This window comes from Eschscholzia californica, unplaced genomic scaffold, assembly GCF_041429995.1.
Source record: "Eschscholzia californica isolate CP2 unplaced genomic scaffold, dmEscCali1.0.p SCAF_2, whole genome shotgun sequence".
NCBI lineage: Eukaryota > Viridiplantae > Streptophyta > Magnoliopsida > Ranunculales > Papaveraceae > Eschscholzia > Eschscholzia californica.
The window spans coordinates 58,343,167-58,365,145 of record NW_028238309.1 but is presented as its reverse complement, the minus strand read 5'-3'; the positions used below and the strand labels follow the sequence as shown (position 1 = coordinate 58,365,145).

The following is a 21,979-nucleotide window of genomic DNA, read 5'->3' as shown; positions in this document are numbered from 1 at the left end:
GGAATTTAGTTCGTGGGAAAGCGATTAAGAGGTAATCTTCTTTCCAATCTAGTTCATTGGTATGTTCATGTATAGATCCTGGATTAGTGTTAAACATATGATGTTTGAGATTCCGCTACCAACACTAATAGACAATTAGGTGTATGAGATACACTAGGTTATTCCCCATCAATGAGTAAGACAAAAAATCAAAGTGAAAAATTGAGAACTAACTAGGTTCCCACCGCGTCATACGGACGCGGTAGATCCCTTTTGGCTGCGCCGTCGTGTTAAGAATATTGTAACAGTTGAATAGCCATTTTACATTTAGAGAAAACAATAATTATACATTAAACAACCAAGAGGAGCAATCAAATACCAAACTATTTACATTTAAAAAAAGAGAATTACATTTAAAAAAGAAAAATAATATTTTATTGTACATTTAAAAAAAGAGAATTGCATTTAAAAAAGAAAAATAATATTTCATTGAAGCCTGAACTATAAAATAGATGTGAGAGATTGTTTTTTTTTTCTTACAGTGAAAAGATATCAGTCTGGCAAGAGTCCTATTTATATATTTTTCGAAGTAGTTACCTTTTTTGATGTATTTACATAAAAAGATTTTATATCCGTCAGATGTGTTCCCAACTAAATCTCTAAAATAAAATGGGCGGCTAGACTTATCCCCTAGATAACCGACTGATCTGTTTTAATATAATAGATTTCATGAAAATGAAAGAGTTCCTATTGAAAGCCTTGCATAGAACCTTATAATGTAGAAATAAGATTTCTTTAATTTAGTTTTTTTTTTTTTGATGAAATTTCTTTAATTTAGTTGTCATTTGTTATTTTGTAGAATTATATAATTATTTTTGGTGAACAACTATTTTCACGAAAATGATAATCATGTTTAGCAAATGATAATCAGTTATTCCTTATATTGTATGAATGACGTTTTTTTTATATTTTATATTGCTAATATGATATTATCGCGTTATGTTGTCAAATTGAAATTTTTACTTAATATTGTCAGATAATCTTTTTTATTAAGATTGTAAATTACTTTTTTATCCTTGTGTTTCCAAAATGACATTAGTACCCTTGTTTTGCCAAAATTACATTAGTACCCTTTAAGTTACCTAAATGACATTTTTACCAAGCTGTTAAAACAATTTTTTTCTCTTCTAAATTACCAAATGGCATTCTTACTCCTTTTAACAAAAAAACTGGCATTCTTACTCTTATGTTGTCAAAATAACATTTTATCTTATGTTATCAAAATTGCATCCATACTCTTTCTCATTGGCAAAATGACATTTTGGTAAGATATGAGAGGAAGAGAGATGGAGGAAAGGACACAAAGGGGTGTGAGTAAAGGGCGGAAAGGAGAGAGGAAGAGGAAGAATATGAGGAGAGCAGGAAAGATAATCCGATCGTTCAAAATTTTATGAGAATTGATGGCTTATTGAAATATTTTTATCCTTAATCAACTCGATTTCTTTGTAAAATTCTATGAGAACGGACCGTTCAAACATCATAGTTTGATTTCAATCTTACTAAATCATTATTCTATCAATAAATTATAACTAAATGATATTAGAATCATTTGAGTGTAGAATCAATAAGTATAGATGCAAAAGAGCTAATATTAATTATCCATTTTATTAAAGTTGGCAGAGTTTAAGGTGTCATAACATATATGAAGAGTACATTTATGTTTATTTTATGTACTTCTATCACTTACAACACTATGCCATTACTACATTTATATATTTTTCAATTTTACCAAACGTCTCTTAAGTAACACTTCCTTCTTTGGTCATCTTCAAGTTATCTGCACCCATAGAAACAATAAAGTTAGGGCAAAAATCAATGTCCATTCCTATATTTAACTCATAATATCTCTACCATAGCCCCTTATGAACACATATTTATAACTAACCTTATAAGGTTTAACCATATCATTGTCTTAATCTTTTAGTTTAGATCATAATAAGTCTTAGTTGTCTTAGAGATGCATTTGAGGTAAAACAAAAGGATTATCCAAGTAATCAAAACGATTACGAAGAATACTTTTGGCGTATATACGAAAATGAACGTAAAAATGGAAAGGAAGTTGATTTTTATTACCATTAACAGCGCCAATGGCATCGAGTAACTTGATTTTGGTTATTGGCTTGGTGATATGGTAATCCATTCCAGACTGCTTAGCTTCTTCAGTCGAGTCGTCACCAGTTACTGCAATTATTGGTATATAAACCCCAAATTGCTTCTCTAGTTCTCGAATTTGTTTTGCTGCTTCATACCCATTCATTTTCGGCATCTGTTTTCATAAACAAAAAGTAACAAAAAAAAAGGAAAGTTTTGAATGATACACAAAGAATTGCATAATGCAGCTAAAAAGGAATATATATATGAGAGACGGGGAGTCGGGTTTTACCTCGCCATCCATGAGAATGAAATCATAAGGAGGAGCAGCCTTTCCTTGTTCTTGTATATTTTGACCAATTTCTTGAAGAAAAGTTTTGATTTTCTCAAAAGCTTCTTCTCCATTTTCACAAAGTTCAACAATGCCACCAAGTCCATAGATAATAGCCCCTGATACTTTTCGTAAAACAGCAGCGTCGTCGACAACTAAGAATGTCATTCCACTTAGAGGTTTGTCATCTTCTTGTTTCACACGCTCAAGTCGAACTGAACTCTGTTTCGGTTGCAGTTGAATTTCAGGAACATGAAGCTCTTCAACTTGATCAATGGGTTGCAATGGTTGCATGTCGAAAAATGTTCCTCCGAATTCGGGTAGTAGTCTTATAAGTTCAAACAGACGAGACCCATGAAGCGGTTTTCTTATAGTATAGTCACTGATATTTAACAATGTGCTCCTATGGATCATCATATCTTCATCATCACATATCGAAGATGAGCCTAGTTTGACAACTTTAAGTCGAGGAACATAGTGCTTATTACGAAAAGTAGATATTACTGAGCACACCTCGGCTAAATCATCAAGGTTGTCGTCAATTACAACTAGTGTAAAAGAAGAAGATGAGCTTACTTTTCTGTGGTGAGAAGACCCTTCAGTTCCACTTGATGAATACCCAAAATCGGATATCCCTGAAGAGCTGAGACTATTGTTCGGGTAGCAAAACCAGGGGCTTCCATTCTTTAAACTTTTTTGAAGTTGTGTTACATTGCTAAAGGACGTGACCTTTACGCCTAGGATTTGCAAGAAGTTCTTGATGATTTTTGTTCTTTCACTGTCATCAAGTACTAATACAATATGCGAACCTTCTGAAATGGGACTTTGGTTCCTTGTACTTGGTCCTACTAAAGATTGATTTTGACCATTTATGATGACATCTCTTAGTACCATACTGTCTTCTCTTTCTCCTATAGTATAAGAAACATTATCGCCTTTCGACAGAAATATGTTAAAGCTGAAACAAGTTCCACTTTGACCATCTTCCTTGTCGACAATTCTAATCTCTCCGCCCATAAGACGCACCTACAATGCATAAAACGTAAGCTCAATAAACGTAAGCTCAATACACAAATGTGTGTGTGTGTGTGTATATATATGTATGTATAGGGTGTGGGAGTATGAAGTTTGGAGTATATACCAATGATTGAACGATACCAAGTCCTAAACCGGTGCCTCCTTGAGTCTCCTTCACTTGAACAAAATTCTCGAAAATAGAAACTCGATCTTCTTTCGGGATCCCTTTTCCCGTGTCGTCCACTTCAAATAATATCTCCAAGGAATCTTCATTCTTTTGAACAGTATGAAGTGCATTGCTATAATCATCGGAAGTATTCTTGTAAACCAACCTCAACATACTTTTCCATGTACCGCATTTCTTCGAAGGAAGTATAGAGGTTTCTAAGCTCGGTTTCTTGACCCAAGCACGAAGTACGATGTGCCCGTTCGAAGTAAACTTCACGGCATTACTAAGCAAGTTGTTTAGTATCTGTTTAAGTTTTCCTCGGTCCCCTTTAACAATAGAAGACTTTAGAATTGACCCATCACAAGGATCTAGCATAACATCTAGTCCTTTTCCCATAGCCCTTACGTATATAAAATCAACAGATTCCTCGATAACTTTGGCAAGATCAAAAGGTTCTTCTTGAAGCTGCATCTTACCCGCTTCAATTTTCGTTGCATCAAGAACAGAGTTCAATAAATCTGCAAAACATTTGATCCAGTTGATCACACAAAGTTCATAAACAATTTGTTAGACCATGATCAAACTTTTTATATATATATATATATCTATTATATAAAACAGAAGGGAAAACGATGACTGGGACAAACATCCCTTCTTTAATTATGCATATTGTCTAGAAGTCCTTCTCAAATTTAAAATATAATCCTTCGTAGAAATAAAGTTACCTATTTAAAAAACAATAATCGTTTCTTTCTTAGAAATAAAAATTCTACTTTAACAAAAAAAAGAAACAAAATAAATTTCAAGGGTTAAAAAAAGAAATTAAAATCTCTTTCTCAATAAAATAATAACTAATTTAAGAGAAAATAAACAAAAATAATAATAACTAATAAAAATCTCCCTCTCTCTCAATAAAATATAATTAACAATAAATTCCGTAACTTATTTCAACAAAAAAAAAAAAAAATCGTAACACTTGATTGATATTGTTTAGAAGCCCTTCTCAAAATTTAAAATATAGTCCTTCGTAGAAATAAAGTTACTTATTTAAAAAACAATAATCCTTTCGTTCTTAGAAATAAAATAACTAATTTAAGAAAAAAAAATTTCAAGAGTTAAAAAAAGAAATTAGAATCTCTGTCTCTCTCAATAAAAGAATAACTAATTTAAGAGAAAAGAAACAAAAAAATAATAGTACAAAAAAAATAATAACCAATAAATATCTCTATCTCTCAATAAAATATAACAATAAATTTCGTAACATTTGATTGAAACATGTGTCCGTGTCGTAGGACACGGGATATACCCTAGTATAATATAATGTAATATAATATAATATAATATAATATAATATAATATAATATAATATAATATAATATAATATAATATAATATAATATAATATATGTATATATATATATACAATGTAAAAAGCTTACGTACCTAGAAGGTCTGAGGAACAAACTTTCATCTGAGATAGATTAGTATGCATATCGGATCCAGCCGATACCTCATGAAGACTTATATCAATTAGACCTGTGATTGTTGCCATAGCACCACGAATGTCGTGGTTAGCATTTGCATAAGCCATAGTCTTGTTCATACTCTTCCTCTCTGCTTGTTGGGTGAATTCCATTTGCCTTACAAGTGTAGAACAAAGAACCATTTCCCTTCTTGCAGCTTTCCAAATCAAGGTAACAAAGAAAGCAATGGCTAAAAACATACAAACCAGCGATACTACCGATAGTGAAAACGATACATATTTGTATTTTTTAATCATCACCAATAACCCATTTTCAGGTAAAACCAATACGGATACCTACAAAACAAAGACGACATATCATAAGATTGAAATGAACACCGTATAATGTAAATTTAATGACTAAGGACGTACCGAATGAACGCCAGCTATCACAAGGGGAGAACAATAGAACATATATTCTTCTCCTGCAACTTTGACATATCTCGCCCGTAGTAACTCGTTACTAGGCTGACATGAAATGGTTAAATTTTCGTTTGTTTGAACACCATCGTTTCTCATAAATTCGAATGAGACATTGCCATTTTTTACTGTCATACTAGCATCGAGAGGCCCTGAATGAGCGAGTAACTTCCCACTGGTTGTAGCCAAGAACAAAGACCCACTGAAGGTTTCTATCTCATTAATAGATTTTGCAAAACTTCTTATGGGTATACCAAGAGAAACTACTCCTCCATTAGTAGAAGCCATGGAAAGAAACAAAGGTTCATTTTTCCCCCTCCATCCATTTCCAACAATTCCATACCCTTCACTACTATTCATTGCCTTCTGAAACCAACTTGAGTTAACAAACAGTTTGTTCGGGTTCACGACGGTTACATCTCCATATAACACCCCGGTGTCTTCATCAACTAGTTGAGTGTACCAAGTAGAAATATTAGGAGTTGTTTGAACAATAGAGGTATTTGAGTATATAGCTAAAGTTCGATTAGTTTCGGTGTAGTAGGAAAAGAATAATCCGTCTGGTTGCATATAAGAAACTTGAGCGAAGGGAAACATCGAGAACATTAAGAACAATTTCGGTACCACCTACATTACAACCATCAATATCACAATATCAAGAGCCCACCAAAAATTACCCCACAAGAATGAAAAAGGAAACATAAAGTATGCTAATTATAACAATAATGGAATGTAATATGTGTGTATATATATATATAGAATAATGTGGTTTAAATAGCTAACCATTTCTTTAATCTTAGAGAAAGATGACTCGGTTGCATCGAGAGAAGCATGTAAAAGTCTTGCCAAGTTTGCAGTCACTGAGTTTATAGGAAATCCTTCGATCTTTTGAATATCCGACAAGATTTTCTCGTGAAAGTAGTCAGAAGCAAATTGAATACTACTTTCAACTCGTGCAACCATTGTCTTGTACGAAAAGATAGCTGAAATGGGAATGACTAACACCAAGATTGCCTGAATCACAAATTTTTGTTAGAGATATAAATAATGCATTTATTTTCGTTGTAAAAACTCCATACATATATATTAATACTTTAAATAAATAAAAAAATATCATTTTGTATTTACCAAAACAGTGAACCAAAGAAAAGGTCTTAGAGCGATTGATGAGCTAATCTTCATTGTTAATGAGCCTCCTTGAATATGCAAGAGCTTTCTTTAACTGCAATATGAAAACACAAAAGAATAAAATTGATTTGAAAACTCGAATCGATCCCCTCAAGACTACTGAGGTTTGTAAAGGCCGGTTAACCTTTAGGGCTCGTTGCTCATACGATTATTCTCGTATTTATTCTAAATTTTCTAATATAGACACATTTTAACAATAAAAACCAACATTATACAATGGGAAGGCACAATTGCCACAAAAAAAATGCTTTCCGCATGTGTTTAGGTTTGTGACATAAATGTTACAAATAAGAAACATAATAAATGGAAAGGCACACAAAAAAAAGTTTTATACTAATTGAAACAAAGGTCCTTCCCTTTTTCACATAATTAAATTGACTTTGACAGACAGAAATAGATTTTTACTTTGATATATATATACGTAAATCAAGAAGTAATAAAAGTTTTATTTGTTGAAAAATAAGTACTAAAAGTTAAAGACGTTCACTATTGTTAATATTTTTATCGATGATTGAACATTTAACGGCTTTGAATACCGTTAAAAAGAGTAAAACCTCAGACCATAACGGGAATTAAACTTAAGTGACTAATCTTTGCACATATTATTGCATAATAGTAAGATGTACAATAGATTAATTGGGAAAATGCTTTATTTGCATGGGGTAAAAAATAAACTAGATTTTCCCTCCTTGTCTAATTCGAAGGGTGAAATCCTTCTAAATTTTTCCTTTTCTTTTTGTTGGACCGATTACATCATACAAATACTAGAAGAATAAACCATATGTGGGATATAAATCATTAGAAAAGTAAAAAATGAACATATGGTTATGAAGAATAGACTTGTTTTTATAATTTAATAGTTTTCCATGAAATCGACTAACGAAATATAGTTTTTGTGTAAGTTTAGTTGTTTTGGAGAATTGTGTGCTCTTATCTATCCATTTAAATCAGATCTTAAAAATACTCTTCATCTCTATTGCATTTGCATGCATGTTTTTGAAGCTAAAATATAAATCTGAATTTGAGAAGTTAGACTTTTTTAAGATGTGATTCCACCAAAATGAGTAATGAATGCAAGAGTGATTGCTTTACAAGTAAAAAATGTATGAAAAAATTCAGAATGAGAGCTAGATTCTTTTCAAAAACAAACATAACTTGAAATAGTAATATCTTTAAAATATTATATTGGAAATAGTTTAAGATAAAAAGTTTGATCTTCTTTTGATTAAACCTTATTTATCTAAGAAACCCAAAAATCAATATCATTTCAAGAAAAAGGGAATAGTGAATTTCACCTTGGAGCTTCACTAGAGAAAAGGAGAAAAATGGGCTCTCTTCGCAACTTCAAGATTTTCAAGAGTGCAACGAAATTGTACTCGAGATTACTGAGTGTAAACCTGCAACACAATTGCTTTGCTGAGAAGTATTTATAAGAAAAAGAGAACACAGTTTTCAGTCCACGGTTTTGCCGATTCAGGTTTCTTTACCACCCCTGGTTTAGATTTTACAAGTGTGCAATATAAACTAGTCATTTTTGTAAACTCTATAGTATCAGTGTCACTAAGGCGATGATTCTCTAGAAAAGTAGTCAAACTAGATCAAATAGTAGGCAAAAAACAATCTTTTCCCTTCTCCAACATAAATGCATATCAAATTTGTTTCAAATTTAAAAGTTTTATATATTAACAAATAAAAAATTTGTCCTAAAATGACTAAATAATAATTGAAAATCTATTGTTTTAAAGAGAGATCCTCCTTCATATCCACATTAATTAGAATAAATTATTTTTGTCACATAAGGTCTAAGATGATTTCATCAAATCAATGTTTATAGATGAATATACTAGGATTAATATTTTCTCGTTGGAAAATACTTTTGACACTACGAGAGGGTATAATAGATATTTCTATTCATTATTATCTACATGAAAACACGAAAAGAAGTTCATGAAAAATCGTCAAACCACTGTCAATGTGTTCTACAAAATCTACTTCATGCTCGTAAAAAATTCTCTTTAAATTACTAAAACTAAGTAAATCTCTTTGTCTGTTCGACCTCGCCTGGATGTACGTCTAGACCTCGCCTAGATGTACGTCTAGGTCTTATTGTTCATTTATACACCTCTCTTTGTTAGTTAGTTTAGTTTGTATAAGTTTCTCTATCACATAATATAACGGTAGAGTGTTTCGCACCTTAGTTTTTAATCGACTCAACTATAATGAAAGAAACTGAAAATAAATAGATAAAAATATGTAAATACATACCTAAAAAACATAAATTCCCATGGTAAGAATTCCAACTTTTCCTCCTGAGGTTGGTAGTTCATATCAATTTCAAAGCAAACCATGAACAAATGAAAATGTAAGAGCTAAAAAGCTCCAAAGAATGGAGGTAGAGAGATAGATAGATAGATAGAGAGATAGATAGAGAGAGAGAGAGAGAGAGAGAGAGGAGGAGGAGGTTCTCACTAAAAAGAGAGGAAGAGGAAGAGAAGTATCGCCAACTTGGCTCCTACAAGATTTCCATTTTATTCTTGATTTCTACCCATTATGTGAAAGCTCAAAAGATTTGGAGAAGATATTTGAATTTTTATCTTGATAACTCAGAAAGATTTGCAGAAGATATTAGTTTCACTTCTGACAATATAACAAGAAAATTACTATTTCTTTACCACCCAACGATTCAGAATTACAAAATTTTCCAAACAAAATTTAAAAACTTCCTTGTAGTGTCTAATATTGAGTCATTGGCCCTGTCAATTTCCAAAAATTGCATTAATATTACTTTTCTTTACATTCTGTACACCACAATACCTACAAAATCTAGAGAGAGAGAGAGAGTATGAATGCTTTAATTGCTTTTGAGAAGCAACCTTGCTGTTTGTTGAAGTTCACTAAGCAATGTGATGCTCTTGGCTTCTAAATCTCCATGACAACTTGAGTTGGCTAGAATAGATTTTAACTCTTGTATGATAGCCAACATTTTCTCGTCTCGTTTGTTTTCTTCTTTTAGTCCTGGCTTGTGTTTTCCATATATTGCCTCGAATTCTCTTGACATAGTTGCAGCTTTTTTGAGTACGGAGTCGGGAGTTCCTGAAAGGCCAACAATGATTAGAACATGGAATAAATGTATATGACCGGCAACTTACCCGTTAAAACTTCAATAAAAGAGAATGTAAAAATTGGGATGAAGTTATTCAAAATAAACAAACAACCAAAAAAGGACCTATCCATGCACATACTACATACACGCCCACACACCGACAGATACTTTTGCGAGATGATAGACGATATAATCAGACTATCAGAGCATGCTTATAGTATGATGCAATTAGAGTTTTCTTGGTAACACATTCAACGGCATTGCCTGCATCTGTGAGGCACGGATTGAGCCTTGGCCCTTGTGTGTCGGTGAGTGTATGTGTATGGAGAGAGAGAGAGAGAGAGAGAGAGAGAGAGAGAGAGAGGTAGAGGATAGTTTCGGCTAGTTATAAGATGACTATTTACCTGCCAACCGTGCAACATTAACACCATAACTCTTTGGACAAGCACCAGGCATCAGCCTATACAGAAACGTCACTTCTTCAACACCTTCATCTCCCTTTCCAAGTTGGCATCCCATATGGCATAAAGACACCTTCAGATACACAAGGTTGGAAAACTCAGAAACTACCTTATTTGCAAACAGATTTTTAAGACACTGTTTAAGAGGACTTATTTTGTACCTGAGGATCGTTCTTGTAGTCCACAGCTAACCGGTGATAGTGAGTAGAAAACATGCCTCGGCATTGTATCTTGTGAACAAAATGATGTAGAACTGATTCCCTGTCAAAAAATAAAGAGCATAGAGAAGTTGAGAGAGAGCTAGATTCTGATTTAAGTAAATAAAACTTTATTGAAAATCATTTGCGAGCTAAGAAAAATGAAAAAAAAAAGGTTATATTTGAGTTCTACTCACGCAATGGCTTGCCCATCTGAAGTTGATGTACCACGCCCAAGTTCATCCAATGCTACTAATGACTTATGGGTTGCAGAAGACTGCAAAATGATAACTATTATGAGCATGTAATGGTTGGAAACATGCTTATGACATTTAGATACATATTAGATAACTAGTGTAAGATTATATTAATGTCCGTGTCAAGGGTTTCCTTCTAGACGGCCTAATATTGTCTGGGTTTTAAGTTAATCAGGGTAGGCCGATCAAGTTCTTAGTTCCGCCACGTGTGTGCATATATGGTATACTTCATGCGACGTGTCGGAGGTGTGATCAAATCAACAAGCAACCAGTATAAGGAAGCCGTTAAGAAGCTCTTGTTTGTCAGTTTGTGCCTACATGGTAGTTTGCATGTAATTGTCCTAATACATTATTTAAGACTACTTGAACAAAGACATGAGACAGCTCTTCGATGACTTAAATTCATAAAGATGAGACAAATGTTTCCAACGTAGTTGTACTTTGGAGTTCCATTAACTTGTGGAAAAGCTTGCATCTTAACCATAAAATTGAGATCATAACTTCACACGTAATTATTTTGCACTTGACAGAAAAGGAAAATTTACCAGCATCAACGCAGTCTCGGAAAGTTCAGTTAAGAATGTACTCTGGCCTGACATAATATGATCTTTAGCACCCATTCGAACAAATATTCGATCAACAGGGGATAGTTCGAAGAACTCGGCAGGCACATCAGCTCCCAACTGGCAAAAACACAAAGGGTAATGTTCAGTCTACTACAGAAAATGGCATAAGTAAAGTTGAACTGATAAATCTATTAGACAAACAATAAATATCTTTTAAAACCTAAATAGGAGAAAAATAAGACAAGACCTACTTGAGTTACTTCAGTCCTATTTATAGTCATTTTAATAACATTCAAAAATTACAAGGCCACTGGCAGCATGCCAGCACATTACTTCATAGAGGAGTAAATGAGTACCTGAGCCAAAATTACGGCAATGCAAACTTGGCGAAGAAGAGTCGACTTTCCGCCCATATTGGGACCCGTGAGTAAAATAAAACTGGCGTGTCCAGGACCACCAATTGTGATATCATTGGGAACAAACGCACCCTTGCCTAAAGAGTCACTTCTGAGAACAGGATGTCCTAAACTTTTTGCACAGAAACGTGGCACGTCACTAGAGGATGATGAATCTATGATAGTTGGACGGCAGGTGGGTCCTTCATAGTAGTCACTGGCAATGGCTAGGCTGATTAGAACATCCAATTCTGAAAAAAATGTACATAAATTTTCAGGATGCAAGATGCCAAGACTAAGAAAAATTTATGTTTACTAGATTCCACATTTTAACTTTGAACCGGGGAGATTTTTTGCTACCATTTACTAATCATTTAAGGCACATAGAGTAATACCTGCAGTTACGGAGACCAATTGCCTCCACTTATTATGATGCTGACAGAAGGATCCAACCAACCGCTGTAAAATGCTTTTTAATGTCGATTCTTTATCCGCTTCAGCGTGAGAAAGCTCCACTAGCAACTTCTTTATTTCAGGGGTCCAATACCTTGAAAATCCCTGCATTTCCAGCATATGAGTGCAATTTCAGTTGAAGTGAAAACAAGATGGCAAATTTTTCAGTGGTGCTGGTGAGAATGTCCCAAGGCCCTCAGACGGGGAGTTCGGAGGAACTTCGCGGAGATCTTTACGACTGACAAAGATTGGAATTTGGGATACACCTTTCTTAGCAAATGCAGCATAACAGATTCCCTCATTGCTCAGGATAGCTCACTAAAATCATTTGGTTGGAAAATGTTGTGTCGTTTGACAAAGAACAGGCTAATCTCCCTAGAGAAATTAATCTAAGAGAATCCTGTTTGGTTGGGCGCTTAAATGTTTTACCCTCCATAGTGAAGAGAACTCTTCGTAATTGATATTTGTGGTCCTTTAGCAAACAGATGTGCCGATCCAAAGAAAGAAATTAACCTTTATAATGAATTTGTAGTGCCCGGATACATGATATAATTGAACCAAATAGGGATAGTGAGGTTGGTGGGTCAAATAGAGAGAAACACCTTAGGTTCAAGATTGAATTCCTTACTTGGCCCCTGCAGGTTTTACCCTGCTTTAACTTTCCCCAAGACAACTACGGCGAAAAATTGAATTTTAGTTAATTGAAATACCTACTAAAGCTTCTTTCCATACCTTTTTTGATGAGCACAACTCATAATTCCTCGGAACTCTATCTTGCGAACTCTCAGGTACTTCCAGAAGGTATGATTGTTTCCCAATAGTCACATAGTTGATCTATGTCAAAACCCACAAAATTGATGTTAGAGTAGTAACACAGAAACCAGGAAATAGAAAGTAGTATTAAGAGGTGAACTTTGTGGCTTACTGATGAATCTCCAAGTATTTTCTGTTGTTCTTTCAGATGATTTGCCAATTTGTACTCCACTTCTTTAACTACTTTACATGCAGAATCATATTCCATATCTGCTCCTTCATGGGGTATGACCCGTCCAGAATGATCAGCTTCAACCCAATCAAAAGCATCCTTGAAATGACTTATAACTTGGTGAAGGTCAGGGAGATCTTTACCTGTAAAAGTGGATGGTCCATAAGATGCTATACTTAACATATAAACCATATGGAGAAAAGGAAAGAATAGATATACCAGGTGTCAGTAGCCGCTGGAGTAAACAAGATTCGACATTATCTAATATCACACTAAGAGAAGAGCATGCTTGAGCCATCAATTCGCAACCACGAAGAGCAGATACAAACTCTTGAAGCTTTTTCTTTGAAGCATCCTCGTAAAGAACTACTTTATTTGCATTCCTTCCACTTGCTTCACTGAATTCCATTAGCACCAAAGATAATATATCAAACCCTAAACCAGAAAGTGTAAAAGCATGAAAAGATAATCCATTTCACCTAGCAAAAATTGCTGTTCAATTTTACCTGCTAGCAAAAAGGCGTGCCAGCAAACGCTCCATGTCTGGAAGCTTAGATATCTCCTTTCGAAAGTCAAGTACATTAGGTAGTGCATCTCCCTGTAAAACAAGTCAATTAACGCTCAAATAAATAAAGTCACGTAAAAGCCATAACTTAACTTACATCCAGAGTCAAAACAGATGAACGCTTCATAAATAGCATAAAATGGTATAATTAGCGGGACGAAGTATTTGATCAAATGACCAAAAAGCAACAACGGATGACACAATTCAACTGAAAAAGAAAAAGTAAAACTGGCCCAAATTCTTCGCTATTATATATGGAAGAAGATCTCTACAGAAAAGGCATCTCAATAAGCAAACTTAAGTAATTGTACAGGCATCACTTACTTTAAGAGAAGCTACAGCATCCTGTCTTTCCCTAATGGACTCCACCAAAAATAATGGTCTTGCAAGCCAATTTTTCAGCATCCGTTTCCCAAATGAAGTAACACATTGGTTTACATGAGCATACAAAGTCCTACATTAACAAATAAATAATCTCAAAAATCAAATGAAAAGAATTAGCTTACAAACTTAATCTCAGAAACATGTATATATACCCGGTAGAACCTCCGTCTCTGTTGTTCTCAAACAACTCAAGATTCTCAATTGCAGACGCATCAAGTATCATGTATGGTTTTTGAGGGATATCATGAAATCGAGAGCAAGGTAACAAGTCAAATTTGGCACATCTAAGCAGTGTTTGATCCAAAAATGCCTTTCTTAGATAGAAAATGCAGCCCCCGAGTGCAGAGATCGCATAAGTACCACGATCGCCAGCATTGACTAGTTCAGAAAGAACATCCGGTAAGTATCTTCTACCATCTTTTGCAATATTTGAAACAGGAGTTTCTACACCTTTATCTCTTGATCCTGAAACTAGCTCATCATTAAGGTGCCTGTAAATAGATCCCACTTCAGCCACAGTTTCTTCAGCATCCCAAAACTCCAAGACAGGAACTAATTCATTGACCAAGGGATTCCTCGTATGCTTCAGAAGAACTTTCTCACTTTCAGAGGTAAGCAATTTAGCAGGCTTTATGATTTCAACAGGCCTTAGCTCAGATAAAAGGGAACATAACGAGTTGCGCTCTGCATCGTCATAGAACTTCAAAAAAAAACAGAAAACAAAGCAAAGGGGCATTCAGCCAAAAATAACATTATACTAGTGTGTATTACTGTAGAGATATAGCTTTATTATAATAGATGACAAAAATGAATTGCTCAATTAACTTCTGATGTGGGCAGATACTTTAATTTTGAATACCCAAATAAAATAAGGTATTACAAAAGCTAAGTGGTGCACGGAAAGATGGTTACTACCTACTGCAGATGACCTATCTATATTTTGAATAGTTTTGGCACCAGAAGACTCATTACATATCAAGATTTTGTGTAGCGGAAGAAAAAGAAAACAGGAAACACTAGTGAAGGTTAAAAACTCAAAACTACAATACCTGCCCAAGCATAAACCTGCTCGTAGAGACATCGACCACACAAACACCAATAATAACACCTTCCTTCTGGTTCTCAGAAACCTTGACCTCTTCTGTAATTGCCATGAGGAAAGAAGCATCAGGTTTTGTTGTCAGCATGTCACCCTCAGTCAGTGTTCCCTTTGTAACAATTGCACATATTTCACGTTTGACAACCTTTAAAAACATAGAAACATGTCATCCACTGATATTTGAGCATAAACTCCATGAAGAAATGATGGTATAGCAACTAAGAGGTCTAAAAAGAAAAACATGAGTATGAGATAATTAGCAATTAGCTCCTTGTATAGTAATTCATTTAAAGAAGGGCAAAATCCTTCTCGGGGATGAAAAAGTGACCCCTAAAAGTTCATGCATGGAACTGTCAAGCGTGAGGCAAAAAGGCTACTAGACAAAAAATAGGGGTCCAAACAGGAATTTTCCCTTTAAAACTAGAAAGGCACTTTGCAAGCTTACTCCTTAATCATTCAACCAATAGGTACCACCGAAATCTCCAAACTCCAAAACAAGAGTGAATTACTACTAGCTCATGGATTCCAGAAAAGGACCAGTTGTCATGGCAAATATTATCTCATCCACATAGAAGTGGGGTATGTGGGGGAGACATAAAATCTGGTGCACCAAATGACACAACATTGAAACAAAATCAATTTTAACAGTCTTTAAAGATAGCATAAATCATGACCTAACCTTATCTTTGATACCCTTCTCCTTGCGACGCAATTCAAGTTGTTCAGGAGTTTCTGTCTGCTCTACAACGAGAACTCGATACCCCTGCTCAATCAAGATAAGAGTAAGGCATCCACTTAAATCAAATGGACTCTAAGAAGTTGTTTTAAAGCTCATACGAACATGTAGTAAATATGTATAACGAAAAAATATGAGTAGCACCTTTCTAGCCAATTTTTCCACATTCATTGAGAAATTCTTTTCTGGAAATCCACAATGAGGCTGATCTCCCTGGTAACACAAGCGTGTCACAAAAAGTAAAATAGGGGACGAACCAACAGGTTGCCATAATGCGCTGTCACAAACAAATATAAAGCTTGACATGCAACAGAAAACTCTAGTGAGTGCTTAAGATTTAATTGTTCTTCCTTGATATCATTGACTTGGGAATATGCTTCTGAAGTAGCAGTAGTTATGAAGCCAAATGGCTGACAAAGGGATGACAAAATGCACCGTAAACAAAAGTAAACAGCAGATAGTACCTTCATGTATTGCAAATCAAGTTCTTTTGTTCCTACATGTGCATCCATTTCATATAGTTCATAAAATTTTCCCATCTGCTCCAAAAGAAAGAGAATAAATTATCAACTGGTCCTTTAAGCGGAACCGGAGTTACACTTTCAGTTTTAGCAAGACAATAGTTGGAATACATGTGTACCTTGAAAAACAAAACCTTGTCCATATGCTTTGACTTGAACTCCCACCATTGTCTCTGTAATTTCAGAAAGCAAAAGATAAACAGATAAAGCACTAGAGCGAGAACTTCTGGAACAAATTCATAGGATAAAATATCATTCGAAATATAATTACCTGACCACCAGTCAAATTTTTTACAAAATCATGAGGCAAGTATAGAGTGGTTGGATCATAATCAACATCTCCGGGGCGTCTTCTTTTTGCATCCCTTCTTTCCCTGGAAAAGAAAGATAAGAAAGACAAAATAAAGCCTCATGAGGAATCATTGTAAATCAGAATATTTAAGGCCAAAGAATTCACGGACTCAATATGATCGAGTTGAGTTAATTATCACACAAAATAACACGTTTGCTGCAGATGGAAACAAAAATATAATTCCACAAGGATTATTGTAGTTGCTCTTGACATAAATTATCTCATCCGTTCATTGCCCCGAATCCCCCTTCTTGGTGTTGCCCCCAGCATTGAAGTTGCTTTCAGTATACAGGTTTGAAAGTCCCTATTTTCCAACAAGTTGCTGGATGGAAGCTGGCGGCAGGGCTTGCTTAACCGGATACACGGAATTGGGATCTCTCTCGCATGCAAATATTTCAAGTGGTAAACCCTCAATATATCTATTATTGTTGCAATGAGCAGCGATACGATGATGAGTATATAAAAGCTAAAACAATAAATACCGAGCAAGACCAATTTGGAATCAATGGAAGAAATGACGATGTGGAAAACAAGAAAGGCATCCGAAAATACTTACTTCCCAAGGAAGCGGAACTTTTCTGCTTCACGCTTGCCAAATCGCTCGGCATCATCACTCGTCAAAACATTACTCGGAGTTGAATGGCCTTCTACATTAAGCATACATGTATTTAATAGTCAATAACAATATTGGAGTAATTCATCTAGCTATTCATGAATCAGTCTTTAATATTTTCTGCAATATGGCATTTAAAATTCAAGGTTCAGGTAGTCCATAACACTTATAGGGTTGAACATTAGCTTTTATTGTTTTAATGGTTTAACAAGGATCTAACCTGACCAAGAACTACCCTTAAACTGTAGAGATACACCCTCGACTACACAATATCACTTTTTTTTCCCAAATATTACAACTATGGAAATAAACATACACATAAAGAAATCAAAGCAACTTCCATTCTTCATTTCAAGTTAACTACTAAGCTTTTGATGTTGAGATATCAAATATCAAGAAATTTACTTACTTTCAGGATTTGTTGCCAACCCAAACAATCCTCTACCATTATCATCTTGAGACTTCTTCAATTCAACCTTATCCCCATTTCCTCCATTTTTGCTCTTCTTAACAGAACCTAACTTTCCCAAGTCAAATGCCTTCCTCTTTCCAGACCCGGGATTACTTCCTCGTGCACGTTTCAAACTCTCCGCTTCCTCTTCATCTTCTTTAACCAAATCCATCTCTTCCATTTCATCATCAAACAACTCTTTCTCAACATTTTGCCCCCAATCCTCATCCGCCGAATCATCATCTCCTCCGCTTCCCCCTTCAACTTCATTGTCTTCTTTTTCTTCATCCTCTATCACCATTTTGCGAGAACCTGAACTCCGACTACTTCGCTGAAGACGTTTCTCCATCTCGTCTTCTTCAACATCCAAAACAACTTTTTCATTCCGTTTCAATCGACGAAAACTTTTAGGTTTTTCTTCAACCCACTCAGTCTTTTCTTTTTCTAGATCCAATAACTCTTCTTCAGCATCATCATACTGAACCAGATGTTTACCTATAACACTATCAAATGACTTAATAGAACCTTCATACCAACTCTTGTCCAAAGGCCAATAAACCCTAATTCTTTTCCCTACCACTTCTTTTCCCGACAACTTCTTTGCAGAATTAGGTGTTTTACTAGAAACTGAAGCAGGAGTTTTAGGAGAATGATCTTGTGAAGCTCCCCCAACGACAAGAAGAGGTTTTTTCTGTTCTATTCTAGAAGAAGGGGGTGAATGAGAAATAGGGCTAGTTGTTTTAGGGTTTTGTTTGGGAGGAACAGGAGTGGTGGTAGTAGTGGAAGAAGGAAGAGAAGCAGAGGTCTTTCCGGGAGTGAAAAATGACGTGATTTGACTTTGTTTGTTTACTATTGGAGATCGGCCATTGCTGAGACGACGGGAAGGAGCCATTAATGGTGCCGATAAGGTATAGAGAGACGGGGTGGAAGGCAGAGAGACGCACACAGTGAGAAAAGGAAAGTGGGAGAGAGATGAAACCCTAACAAAATCGATCACAGAGAACGAGAAATGCGAGGGTTTTGTTGTATAAAGATGGTGAGAATGGCGGGAATAATAACGGGACTTCCCGCGAAGTGTTCCTTGTGGAGGTAAATTTGGCGGGAACTCAAACTTTGCGCCGGTTCCCTCTTTCTCCTCCACTTTGGCCGAGTAGGCTATGTAGCCTAGGGGTGTACACGAACCGAGCTCCTCGAGCTTGGCTTGACTATTGCTCGTGCTCGACTCGAACATTAACGAGTACGAGCTTAACACGAGCCCAAAAATCATACTCGATTGTGTAAACGAGCTGAGCTTGATCATTCTTTAGTGTATCTCGAGCTGCTCGTGAACAGCTTGTTTAATATATTGTTATAACAGTGTAGTACATAATTACGTATTAGTATTGAAACTTGTACATGAAATATCAGCCATTAAAAATTATTATTTTATGTGACAAATGACCATTGAAGTATTTTGATAATTTAGGAATTTGTTTAATTTGAAGTATTTTGATAAATGAGCTTAAAACAATGAGAGCTCGAGCTCGAGCTCTTTCAAACTTATACGACTCGAGCTTGAACAAGCGGACAGTTACTTGAACGAACTTGAGCTCGAGCAAACAGTCAAATATGCGAACCGAGCTTAAACATCTTACTATTCGGCTCGGCTCGACTCGACTCGAGTACACTCATAATGTAACCTGCGGGCAAGAAAAATAAATTTTGACATTATAAGTCCCCTAATTAAAAAAAAAAAAAAAGTATACTCAATCCGTCTCGTGGGACTCTACTTGAACGACATGTGAGAAAAGCAAGAGTTTCTCTCTCTCTTCTCACATGTTCAGTCACGTGGAGAGAGAAACTCTTGTTTATCTCACATGCAGTTCAAGTGGGAGTTATAAGAAGCGGGTTGTGTATCCTTGTTCAAAAAAATTTGTACACCAATATCTAGTCCAAATATAGATATCTAGGCTTGTTTTATCATCTCAAGGCAAATAGACTTCCCTCTAATATCCAAATCTTTCTTTTTGTACCACGTTCTTGCTCGCTTCTTTCATTTGACCAAAAAAAACATATTTCACTCTTCTTTCTTTCGAAATGTCTGGAACTGACGAAAGCCGCAACTCCTAAAATGTTAGACTTCATCTTTGTTATCCCTAAATGGGAATTAACCTTCTCATTCTTACATCTTTTTTTATAAATACTTAGATAGGTTTGGTGTCTTTATCTTCCTAATATATCTAATGGAGTTTTAATCTGAGTTTTATCTGATATTGTTCATCAGCCTGATATTTTTGGTTCAAACTCGGTTTCATAATAATAGGGGTTTTGGATTTTTTTTTTTGCTCTAATGGAGATTTACCTAATACACCTGAGTCTAATGGTGTTTTCTAATTGTTTTCTTTTTCGATCTTAACAAAAAATCAAATATTTTCTCATATTCGTTATATTGTTTAAACCTTATTTCCAATGAACAAATAGCTTGATTATCTAACAAAATAAAATAATGAACTCTGAAATAATTGAGATGATTTATCATCAGTCTCATCAAAATGTCTTTTTTAACGAATTACACGCCTCCCGGGAAAATTAGATCAACTTCTAACTCATTAGCCATTCTCTTAACGATGATCATAGCCTCTTGAAATCAAGTTTCTCTCTGTTTCTTGAGCGAAACAATTAAGCCTTTCACTAGTGTAACAACAACATCTATGTGAATATCCTTTGATTGCAAACATTTGTTGACCTTATTAACCATCACCAATACCAAATATTGATGTCTAATAAAAACTCGAAATCTACAAGCTCGTGTCTTGCTATAGATTTTGTTTCAATTCTTGTTGTTGTCTCGTTGTCACTTTCTGCTAGTTGAAGCAAAGTTTCTCCAATTTGCGGAGGTTGTGATACAATCGTTTTGCCACTTTCAACACAACTTTCCCAATGTGTCGACCGTAGTGGTTTTAGAGTAATTCCTTTTAAATACATTTTTTTTTAATTTGCTACCGCTTTGTAGAATTTGCTACCCAAGCTCTAAAAATTTAAACTGCCACTTAAGACTTCTAGAATTTATGATAAAAGCCTTATCTAATGTAACAGACACTCCATGATGATGATGTGGAATCATTTATTATTCTCCAAGATTAGAGTGTCTTAGTTAGATTCTCTAAGTACCATTATACATTTATACCAATAGAAAACATTAGTTTTTAAGTAATACTAGTGTACATCCCGTGCCCTAGGGCACGGACACTTGTATCAATCAAATGTTACGAAATTTATTGTTATATTTTATTGAGAGAAAGATTTTTATTAGTTATTATTTTTTTTGTATTACTTTTTGTTTCTTTTCTCTTAAATTAGTTATTATTTTATTGAGAGAGAGATTTTAATTTCTTTTTTACACCTTGAAAATTATTTGTTTCTTTTTTTCTTAAATTAGTTATTTTATTTCTAAGAAGGAAAGGATTATTGTTTTTTAAATAGGTAACTTTATTTCTACGAAGGACTATATTTTAAATTTCTAAAAGGGCTTCTAAACAATATGCTTTATTAAAAAATGATGTTTGTCCCCGTCATCGTTTTCCCTTCTGTTTTATATAATAGATTGAAGAAACTTTTGACATAAACTTTTAAAGGCTTAAGTGACACTCTAAATTATAGAGTTTGAGTTTTACATTGGATATGCTCTAAGTTCAAAGCGGATGTAATACCACTGGAACAAAACCCAATATTTTTTAAACACCCTAGCCCTAAGAGAGCTTAGATTTAGTGTGCACAAATAAATCTATTAGAATAAAACATGCTAGTCGATAACCGAAGAGACAAATATGGCCGTCCACTATTTGTTTTTTTTATGAAATCACTCAAAACTATTTAAAAGAACCTCTCACATGATTCTCTTAACCACTTCTATCGTGTTTTTCTTCTCGCCAAGAATGAAATTCTTTGCTGAAAATAAAAATCATAATTAAACGTGATTTACACAACCACCATAATTTCCTCAAAATTATTTAGAGGTTAAGAGAAAGAAATTTTTTGTTGAAAATCAAAATCAGAATTCAATGTGATCTTTCACAACAACATTGC

General features: G+C 34.6%; 2 protein-coding genes across 2 annotated transcripts; both read right to left on the bottom strand.

Moving 5' to 3' along the window:
* Positions 1–1,612: 1,612 nt before the first annotated feature.
* On the bottom strand, positions 1,613–8,180 carry LOC147559563 (histidine kinase CKI1-like). The gene is made up of 9 exons (XM_086657832.1): positions 8,072–8,180; positions 6,717–6,810; positions 6,372–6,602; positions 5,541–6,215; positions 5,090–5,465; positions 3,603–4,165; positions 2,423–3,487; positions 2,113–2,305; positions 1,613–1,816 (listed from the first exon to the last, which is right to left on the bottom strand). The coding sequence occupies exons 2-9, from the start codon at positions 6,768–6,770 to the stop codon at positions 1,779–1,781; spliced, it is 3,195 nt and encodes a 1,064-aa protein (XP_086513958.1). The 5' UTR covers positions 6,771–6,810; positions 8,072–8,180; the 3' UTR covers positions 1,613–1,778.
* A 1,242-nt stretch (positions 8,181–9,422) lies between these two features.
* Positions 9,423–19,185, bottom strand: MSH6 (MUTS homolog 6). Its single transcript, XM_086661447.1, has 21 exons — positions 17,873–19,185; positions 17,407–17,497; positions 16,770–16,872; positions 16,618–16,671; positions 16,442–16,516; positions 16,122–16,190; positions 15,921–16,004; positions 15,192–15,386; positions 14,295–14,842; positions 14,083–14,212; positions 13,700–13,791; positions 13,413–13,591; positions 13,134–13,336; positions 12,941–13,042; positions 12,151–12,313; positions 11,717–12,006; positions 11,340–11,477; positions 10,735–10,814; positions 10,502–10,601; positions 10,284–10,413; positions 9,423–9,869 (listed from the first exon to the last, which is right to left on the bottom strand). The coding sequence occupies exons 1-21, from the start codon at positions 19,179–19,181 to the stop codon at positions 9,628–9,630; spliced, it is 4,377 nt and encodes a 1,458-aa protein (XP_086517573.1). The 5' UTR covers positions 19,182–19,185; the 3' UTR covers positions 9,423–9,627.
* Between the last annotated feature and the right edge of the window lie 2,794 nt (positions 19,186–21,979).